The 10,260-nt window shown below is 43.3% G+C and overlaps 1 protein-coding gene across 3 annotated transcripts; it reads right to left on the bottom strand.

Annotated features, from left to right (window-relative positions):
* Positions 1-4,210: 4,210 nt before the first annotated feature.
* On the bottom strand, positions 4,211-9,965 carry LOC147617953 (isoprenylcysteine alpha-carbonyl methylesterase ICME-like). 3 transcript variants are annotated; one of them, XM_086776219.1, is made up of 12 exons: positions 9,648-9,965; positions 8,613-9,124; positions 8,418-8,494; positions 7,720-7,789; positions 7,491-7,571; positions 7,305-7,379; positions 6,819-6,920; positions 6,317-6,496; positions 6,116-6,181; positions 5,625-5,765; positions 4,973-5,063; positions 4,211-4,832 (listed from the first exon to the last, which is right to left on the bottom strand). In XM_086776219.1, the coding sequence occupies exons 2-12, from the start codon at positions 9,017-9,019 to the stop codon at positions 4,671-4,673; spliced, it is 1,452 nt and encodes a 483-aa protein (XP_086632345.1). In that variant the 5' UTR covers positions 9,020-9,124; positions 9,648-9,965; the 3' UTR covers positions 4,211-4,670. The 3 variants fall into 3 exon arrangements, with proteins under 3 accessions (XP_086632345.1, XP_086632346.1, XP_086632347.1); XM_086776220.1 differs by lacking the exon at positions 9,648-9,965 and adding an exon at positions 9,241-9,317; XM_086776221.1 differs by lacking the exon at positions 9,648-9,965 and having other exon boundaries at positions 8,604-8,738.
* Positions 9,966-10,260: the final 295 nt, after the last annotated feature.

Genomic DNA, 10,260 nt, shown 5'->3' with positions numbered 1-10,260 from the left:
ACCTTTTCACAAAGGCTCTGCCTCGTGAGAAGTTCGAAGCTTTTCGCAAAGCTTTGGGCTTACTCCCTTTTGTGGATTCGTCCACATAGCTAGACACTTCCCTATACATGAGTGCTAGCTCTTGTTCACCGCATCACTCCAGGGGGGATTTGTTACCATATTATAGTAGTGATGTGTGTGAACACACTTAGGACCGCCGGGGCACTTTTTCCCTCACTAGGAGGTTTTTTCCCCCGTGCATTGTATATACGCCCATTATCTTCTAGGGCTTGTTATCTTTCATTTTTGGCACTCATAATATACTACTGTGTTGTGCTCGAGCTTCCTCATCTTCTTGAAGTTGTGTGTGCATTCCTACAACCCTAATTCCAACATAGAAGAGATAGACAAAGTTTTTCTATGGAGTTCTACCAATCAAGGATAAAAGTGCTTTGAGTGTTTAGTGTATGCAAGGTTAGGAGGTGACATAATATTGAAATTGTGTAGTAACGTGTTTGATATGTTAAAGAAGATCGCTTTTAAGTCTCTCTTTTTCATGTTCCAGGTTGGTAAAAGACATCTTGAAGAATAAATTTTATCGACTACATTGAAGAGAGAGAGTGTGAGAGAGAGAGAAGGAGAAGAAGATAGAGAGTAGAGAAGAGAGAAGAACAAGAAGAGAAGAAGAATATAACTTTGAAGCTTTCTAGGAACACTCGTGACTCGTGAGTCGTGAAGAGACCAAAGCGATCTATCATCTAACCACAGAGAGAGAGAGAGAGAGAGAGAGAGAGAGAGAGAGAGAGAGAGAGAGAGAGAGAGAGAGAGAGAACCTACGGCAGGGAGTTTTACTAGTATAACTAAGACTAACATTGGATGGTTCATTGAAAGACGGAGAGCACATATTCTAGAGGGGCTAGGTAGAGAGTATAGGTAGGGCATAGGGCTGCCTATTTTAGGCAAGTTGAGCAAGAAGATTTGGAGCAAGCAAAACCAAATAAAAATTTTGAAACTATATAAATTTTTCAAGTATACTATGCTTGAAGGTTTTGATTTTGTTACCACATGGTAACTGGAGGATTTGAATTAGTTACCATATGGTAACCAAAGGTTTTGAATTTGTTACCAATGGTAATTTTAAAGAAATTTCAAATTTATGCAGTGATACCATTCTTATAGAAAGAATAGTGGATACTCATCATTTTTTGACAATTATGTTGATTATACTTCAATGAAAGCGCACATGATTTTTCCCTACACAAATCACTTCACATTGATTGATGACTTGAAGTTTACAAAAGAATTCAACATAGAAACAAACTCAGAAGTGTAATTTTAATGGCTTTACTTTCGGCGTCAGAATCTCTGCAGAATCTTTATGCACCATGGGCAATTTGGTAAGGCACATCGAGTCTTGTTCACTTGTATGCAAGGTAGTTGGAGCCCAGAGTGCCAACAAGCTAAGGAGAAACTTCTTGGGCCCTTACGCCCACTCCTTCCAGCGAAAACTCATAAGAAGTACTTTTCTAGCGAGTTAGTACAAGACTATCTGCATAGGATTGTACGTGTCTCCCACTTAGGGAGAGAGTCGTTTAGGGTTTAGTTCGATTTGATTTCATGTATAGGATTGTACGTGTCTCCCACTTAGGGAGAGAGTCGTTTAGGGTTCAGTTCGAGACAGCAAAATAGGCTAGCGCAGTCCTAGCAAGAAGCCTTGTGTACTTCCGTCCGGCAATGGGTTATTTAGATAGATGAAAACAGGGTATGGACCTAGCAAGTTTGGATGTTGGACTCGTGGTGACAACGAGATTTCTAGGACTACTCCCAGAGATCATGCCTCATTTACAAGAAATTGGCAACAGTCTTGGCTATGTTGTGGGTGATAGCACGGAACCACACGAGGACAAGACTATTTCGATGAGGTTGGTGCTATCACCCTCCTTGGTGAAGGAGCCTCGCAATTTATCTCTATCCCATGTATTCACGACGGAGACTTTTTACAGAGATTTTTCTTCATTGGGCTCCTTGGCCATTGCTTTGTTTGTGGGCATATGGTGGCAAAGTGCACTAGGAAAATACCTTCTCAAGGATAGGTGATAGAACAGGTTAGGGAGACACAACCTCAGCCAAGTGCAGAGACAATGGGCAATAAAGGCAAGAACAAATCAAAAACACAAAGGCAAGAAGGAGAGGCAAAGAAGAGGAGAAGACTTGCTCGGAAATCAGAGGTACCGAGCCATGTTCAAGTCTATAGACGGAAGACCCCTTCGGAGACTCCCCCTACTTCCGCCCGCCCACCTTCTTCGAGCTTGGATCCTATGCAAGAGCACGCCAACTCTAGTACACCTGGAGGTAGCTCCTTGTATGAGGAGTCATTTCCTACTCTATTAGAATCTTGTAGTGTGCCTCCGAAAAAGGAGCCTTGAAGATCTGCAAGAATCAAATGTAAAATCTAAGTTTGTAATCAGGTAGTCCGCACCAACCTCTTTTATGTTGGTGATACCTTTGATACCTCTGTACTTGTGACCTTGGGTCTTGTCCCTGAGGTGGTTTTTAATAGTAAATCTCTTTTCTCTGGGGAAAAAACAAAAAAAAAATACATGTCCACTCTTAAGGAACATAATGTATCCTCAAAAATGTTTGTACACCTCCCTCTTTCTAATTAGAACTTTTCAAAGCCTTACCAAGAGTAAATCCATTGGTACATCCTGAATATAAGCATGACAAGGACGAGTATGCAATACCTGTTGGGACTTCACAACAATCGCTATACAAAGTCCGCTTTCAACAAATGCATGCATCATTCAACAAAGCATCTTAACGCAAATAATCATGATCAAGTTTAAGCTCAAAACCCCATACACATGAACAAACCGAGTGGAAAATTGATGATACAGTCTTATTTTGCAGGTTTAGGTACACAACTGTTGGGGCCTTTGGAGAGCTTCTTGATTTACTACATCTGAAGGATGAAAGGTAGAATGAAAGGCTGAAAGCCATTTTCCAAGTGTCGGCAACAAAACTCAACGGCAAACAAGGCCAAGGTGATTAAACATGCCTTGGGCACCACCATGAAACATTTCTCAAACTCATGCTCTGTGAAGTTCTCTCTAGAACGTATGCAACAACCTCAAATCCATCAAGAATTAGCCCCTCATAGGGCACACTGAAAAACCCCATGCATCAGTACAAGCTATGATTTGACTCACATTTTTTGTGTGGTATATGCAACCACTAGTCTTGCAAACTAAAAGAACGAGGCGCGCATCACACGTCGAAAACTACCATCCACTCAATTAAAAGCCAACGCAATAGTCCCAACTGGGTTAGTGTAGTGGTCAAAACTTGTGACTTGTAACCTCTAGGTTACGAGTTCAAGTCCCACTAGGCTCTCTCATGTTATAAAGGGACACCTATGCTCGCTTGATATGTTTGGTTCCTCGGGCTCTTGCCCCTTGAACACTCGAGTGACTCCTCCTCCTCGGGTGGTGGATCACCCGAGATAGGAGGATCCATACGAGACCCCTCCGCTGTTCTAGCGCTCGACTCATCGCAGTGGTCATGGGGGATGCCTAATTCGTGGCTCTTGCCCGATGGTGCGTGGCCCTTGCCCGACCATGATAATTGGCTAATTGTTGTAAGGGGAAATCGGCTCCACCCACTTGAGTGGGCCCCAGGTGTGTACGAAAAAAAAAAGCCAACGCAATAAGCAAAATTTGATACAAAGATGAAAATTAGTTCAATGCGAAGAAGCATTTTAACTCAAATGCGAAGAAGCATTTTAACTCAAAGATGAAAATTAATTCAAATGCGAAGAAGCAAATCCACAAAAAAAGGGCGCATCAAACTCAAGACTCCAACAACATCAGCACCTTCTATATCAAACCCAAGCAAAAAAATTGTATGCGTCTTCTGCACAGAGCCCATGCAAAAAGGTAGTTGGTGAACAAGAGCTGAAGAGACGCCTTTTAGCTTTCTATTTGCACAAAGAGAGAGAGAGAGAGAGAGAGAGAGAGAGAGATTGTATGTGAAAAGAGAGAGATATAGTTTAGAGAATAGACATGCCCAAAGATTTGTAATGTACCATAGTCCAAGTAGGATGTTGTGAAAATATGTGTTGTTTGTGAAAAGATCTGTATAACATAAGGTAAAGGGGACCACCCTCCCACAAGGAAAAATGCCCAAAACTTCTTGTGTGTAAATGTGTGTGTTTTCAAGAGAAAACTAATCATTTGAAGCATGAACCATTAACTTGTATTAGCGGGCAACAAAACTTGTTGCCATTGGAAAGTTTATTGCATGAAAAACAATTACTGAACACTGCTCACAGTGTCAAGTGATTAAGAATAAGCATTATGAACAATTACGGAACACTACTCACAGTGTTCACGTAATGAAGAATAACCATTATGAACAACATTAACAAAATGTGAATGGCGACACTGAAAGAATGATGCTAAAGCAAGGCACTGCCCAGAAAGACACCAAGCCCAGTGCACGTATAAAACAGATGATAATGCACAAGAGCTGGCCATGAATTAGCGTAGCCACTGCATAACTCTATACTAAGAGACCATGGATTTTGTCGCTATGCTTAATACCTGCTCCGGTGTCCAAAACAGCTAAGGTTTTAACACCATCCATCTTGACAAGGAGCACCTTCCAAAGTAAGAGGCATGCGCATCTATACTTTAGAAGGGGCTGACTGAGCGAGCTAATTGAAGTAGCAGCTCCGGGACCAATCTACGCCTAGGTTCTGACAACGCATTCTTCACCTGCGCTTCCTTATCCCCGGCATGTACAACTGCAAGGATGTCTTCCAAAAGTGCGTCCTGCCCACCTCGCATCGGATCCTGAAAATTCATTTATTTTCTATTTCAATAGATCATTACATGCTTCACAACCCATAGTAGCAACATGCAACCTATAAGAGGAACCTCTTCTGCAATTTGATCTCTGAATGTACATAAAGTGTTGATTGTTTGCTGGTTACCTGCAAGAAAATATCCGTATGCGTCTTTCCTTCATACATTTTTGTGGTCACATGTGCACCAGTAGACGCTAGGACATTCGCAAAAGATGTGCTGCATATGAAATGGCATGGGTAAGTTGACACGGGAGTGGGGCCAATTGAAGGGCGGGGCCGGGGGCGGGGAGAGAGAGAGAGAGAGAGCACATTTTTGCATGGTAGGAATAGCTTTTTCATATGTCAGACATACAACAGGCGCATAGGGTATGAAAGTATGTTTAAAGTATTGTTTAAAGTACAGTAATTTCTCATCATCTGAAACATACGCAAGCCCTCACAAAACGTTTTACCGATTACAACAACATCATGAGCTTCTGTAGGGGGAGGCACTGTGTACCTAGCTAGGTGCGGTTGGGGGCAGGGGACTGCTGGCCCTCCCCTACAGAAGCTCATGATGCAAGAAAAAACTAAGTATGTGTCTCTTTTTCATACACATTCATACACCATACATTGTATACGTCTACATGGTGAAACATACAAGTATGAAAAAAACTACAATCCCGAGTCATATATCCGATGGGAGTGGGATTTTAACACATTACGTGCTGAATACCAACTCCATGAGAGAGAGAGAGAGAGAGAGAGAGAGAGAGAGAGAGAGAATGTGTGTTCTAACCTTGCATCACATGGAATTGAATAATCGGCAGTTCCATGAAACAAATGGAAAGGAGGTAACAACGACCTTGCAAGTCCAGATAAGCTTTGCACACGAAGCTCGGGGGAATATCGCAATAAAGAATCCTCTCCCTCCATAATGCTACAACCAGAACCATCAAAAAACCTTACATATATAAATAAATGAATCAGGGATCATGCCCAAATTCACCTTTTAGGAATGTGCATGTTATATACTCATGGTAGTCATCCACAAGACTACATTTTTACGCATAGTATGGACTAGATCCAACGACATCCCCCCAAACGTCATCAGTGCCCAATAGTGGGTGTAGAATTGTATTAAGATATGATCTCACACGCACTCCACACACACCCACACCCATGACATATTCACACAAAGGCCTTCGTTCTGATGGAAAATTTTGATGTGAAACAACCAAAAAAGTACCCACTTGTACAGTAAGAAAGTTGCCAGATTTGTGTACATACCTTGAGAACAAGCGACGATACAATCCCCTATTGTGAAAATGATCAATAAGATTTTTTAAATTGTACCTGAGGAAAAAAAGCTAACATGCGTTTTATCATCAAGAAAAGAAGAAAATGAGTCAAGAAAAGTAGAAAATGAGCTTACTGCAGAAAAACCAATTATTTTTGTATTGTTTTCGGGAAATTTGCATGCATACTGACCCGCCTGAAATGGCAAAATAAGCTTTGAATTGAGAAGCCCTCCAAGTTAAATCAACGTCTTCTCTTGCACTGCTTTTGCCGGATTCCGACCTTTTGCACACACTGCTCTCTTTAATTGCTTGCTCCACTAACGCACAAGCCGCTAAATGTGCTCCAGCAGATTGGCCAGCCACATACAGCCTGAAAAATTTACACCATACACACATATATATACCTAGATGACTCCAGGAACATGCCCAAAATCCCCTTCTACGAACGTCCATAATTATATACTCATGGTAGTCAACCACAAGACTATATAACTGTCAACTTCATTACGCATAGTATGGACTAGATACTATGACATCCCCACTGACGTCATCAGCGACCAATAGTGGGTGTAGAACTCTGTATCAAGTTCTCACACACGCACTCCACAGGCACGCACACACACACACACACATTGTAAAAGCTGAATACATTGTGAGAATAGTGCTCTCAAATCTAGATTGTGGTGACAAACCTATCCGGATCACCACCAAAGCTTGCGGCATTGTTGCAAATGAAGGAAAGACCTTCCATTACATCCTCAACCATGTCACTTATGGTGCCTTGTGGAAAGTTCCTGCTTGAAACAAAAGATAGACAATACAAGAAACTCTTAGTTTCCCCTCCGGAATGCCCATTACCAAGCTGCCTAGCATACACAAGAAGTTTTTGACATTTTCCCATGTGGGAAAGAGGCCCCCTTTCCCTTATGTTTCCCTATAGTGTTCAACATCATGAGCTTCTGCAGGTGAGGCATAGCACACCTAGCTAGGTGCAGTGGGGGGCAGGGGATTGCCGGCCCCCCTTCCCAGGGCCAGCAACCCCCTGCCCCCACCACACCTAGCTAGATATGCTACGCCTCGCAAGCTGGTGTTGTCGTCATAATTTTCAAAGTGGGAATTATAGTGGCAAAATGTTGAAAACTTCTTGTGATAGAAAAGCTTTATATATGCATGCAAACCTGTAATCTATGCATGCAACAATGACATCCTTTTCGACCAGCTGCAGCCCCAAAAGAGAACCCCATGCTTTATAGCTGTAAACAAGCAAGACAATTGGGTGAACTAAGTTAATACGGCTTGGCACTTTCATCAGGGTACCATCCTTTGTAGAAAACACACGTGAGCTCAAAGATGTAATCACTGACCCAATTATCCAAGCCCCACCAGTTACAAAGGCTACGACTGGCTTGGGAGAGTCCATGTTCTCTGGAACATAGAAATCCAACCTGATATATATATCACGATAACATCAAGCACAAGTAAGGAGGATTCAACACCAATATAATAGCCATGCTTCCTAATGTGAAGCCTGTCGTAAAGGTCAAAACCACAATATATTGTGCTCTTGTACAAAAGATAGTGTTGCTTGCCTACCGATTTCTTGGCTTTGATCCATACGTGATGCTTCGGTGAATCCGTTTATCAAAAAAATAAGAAAAGCCCACTGAAACAAACACTGAAAAGTCTTAGCAGATGTACGCTCATCATTTCCTAGGAAAGGTTTATCGCACCAGGGAGCAAACCCCAATGCTACCAAAACCATAGTTTTTTCATACGTCAGACATACGACATACGCATACGGGTATGAAAGTATGTTTGAAGTATGGTATTTTCTCATCATCTGAAACATACGCGAGCCCTCATGAGAAGCTTTAGACAAATTCCCACTATAATTCTCTCTTTACTGATTACGACAACATCATGAGCTTCTGTAGGGAGGCACCGCGTACCTAGCTAGGTGCGTTTGGGGGCAGGGAACTGCCAGCCCCAGGGGTGGGAGCCCGGCAGTCCCCTGCCCCCAACCGCACCTAGCTAGGTATGTGGTGCCTCCTCTACAGAAGCTCAGATGTTGAATACTACAGGGAAAATCTAAGCACCCCGGGGTCGGCAGTCCCCTGCCCCCAACCACACCTAGCTAGGTACATGGTGCCTCCCCTACAGCAGCTCATTGCATCTATATTGATTGAGGGGAAGTATGTTAATTTTTTTCATACGCATCCAACACCATACATTGCATACGTCTACATGGTGAAACATATGAGTACGAAAAAAACTATGATCAAAATGATCACCTTGGAGAAACCCTGGCATGAGAAACAAAGCATAACATGCAAGCGCGCCTAGCTTGCTCAGCCATCGATACCCAATCCTGCAAGGAAATGAGTAGCACCATCGATACACGGCCGCGAACTAACATGTAGAGAAATCAGAAAAATAACAAATAAAAACCATAGGTTCACAAGAAGGGAGATGAAAACCTATGTTACCCAAGAAATTTCAGCAAAGTAAAAGTGAGCTTAGTGATGAGGTAGGTCTCTGCAGCCGCATGCCCAAAGTCATCCCTAAAAGAAGACCTTCGTTCCGAGGCAAATTTGATGTCGCTTTCTGTCAAGCATCGTCGAGGCCGGTGTTGCGAAGAAAAGAGCCGCTTTCCTTGCGAAGAAGAGAAGTGCAGGGCATCCGATGCTGTGTCCAACGACACGTACCGGGGCAGGTTGGCCTCTTTCCGCAAACTATCTGTTAAATGTGTAAGAGGTGACTCCAAAATAGCAGCATTAAATTTGTTCATACTTGCAGGCATTTCTTCAGAAGAAGAAACAGAGTCCCCTGCTCCTTCTTGGCAAATCTTGAGGCTATCATCCACTTTTCTTACAGCATCGCGATTTTCATGCATGATAAGCGCACCCTCTTAAAAGATCTAGCAGGGTGCTGTGGAAAAAATGTTTCCTACGTTGTTGAAACGGTCCCAATGAGCAAAGCACACAGTCCACTTTCGCAGCTGCAAAGAACAGCATTACAATGGCAAGATGAGCACGACAAGCAGATGCTACATACAAAAAAGCACCTGCTTCATGTCAATGCAGAGCTGATCTCTGCCATGGAAAATATACCCACATGCATCTGCATATGCCCAATAACGTACCACAGCGTACATTCATAAAAAGAAGATGCTACATACACAAAAGCAACTCAAAGCTGATCTCTGCGATGGAAAATATACCCACATGCATCTGCACGTGCCCAATAACGTACTAGCGCCGTGCACTCACACAGACCAGTCACTACTTTCATAAAAAGAAGATCCAGCATACACACAGATACAAAGGAATAAACCCTTCCCATTGATAACATGAACAATTTGAGCAATACACAGCCACGCGGATCTTAAAGAGAAAAAGTACATATACACACACAAATAAGCACCAATCTCTGTGCACGCATAATTCTACTTTTGACAAACACACCCACACAAAGACCTTTATGCCGAAAGAAAAGGTAATCAAAAGCAACAGCACGCTTACACGCAATGCAGCCAATAGAGGATGCAAACCACTGGCGAGAAGAAGAGGCCGTTATCTAGAGAGTAGAAGGCGGAGAGATTCCTGGGCGTCTCCCCGCGTTCACCCACTGCCCTTTATTGGGTCGTTCCGCGTGCAGCTTGATTGGGAAATAGTATGGCGATGAGAGAGAGAGAGAGAGAGAGAGAGACGTCACTTGCGAGAGAGAGAGAGAAGACTTGAATCGTTTAACTAACGAGCTCACGCGACCTGCGGCGGCAGGCGCTCTTAGCTTGTGCACATTTCTCCGACCGGTGGCCTCCGTCCGGCAAAAGAGTGACCGGTGGACCTTGCCGAACGGAGTGGTATCTCGTACATGATCTCCAAAAAGTCTGACAGGTGGGGCAAAGAACTCACCGGACATCGCCGGTCGGACATGCCACATTGACCTCGCACATGAAAGTCCGACCGACCAATGGACGGCCAACCGATCACCCAATGCACCTATTCACATGCATAAACAAAATTATCGAGCCTAAGGGGAATCGAACCCCTAAGCAACCATGCTTTATGGCCAAGAGGCTCCCCTGCCCACCCTCCCATCGCACCATGAAAACGCACGTCAATATTGTGGGAT

This window comes from Cibotium barometz, chromosome 36, assembly GCF_041138505.1.
Source record: "Cibotium barometz isolate CiBa-2024 chromosome 36, ASM4113850v1, whole genome shotgun sequence".
Taxonomy (NCBI): domain Eukaryota; kingdom Viridiplantae; phylum Streptophyta; class Polypodiopsida; order Cyatheales; family Cibotiaceae; genus Cibotium; species Cibotium barometz.
Note: the sequence above shows the minus strand (reverse complement) of the source record. Positions and strands in the feature narration are given on the sequence as shown.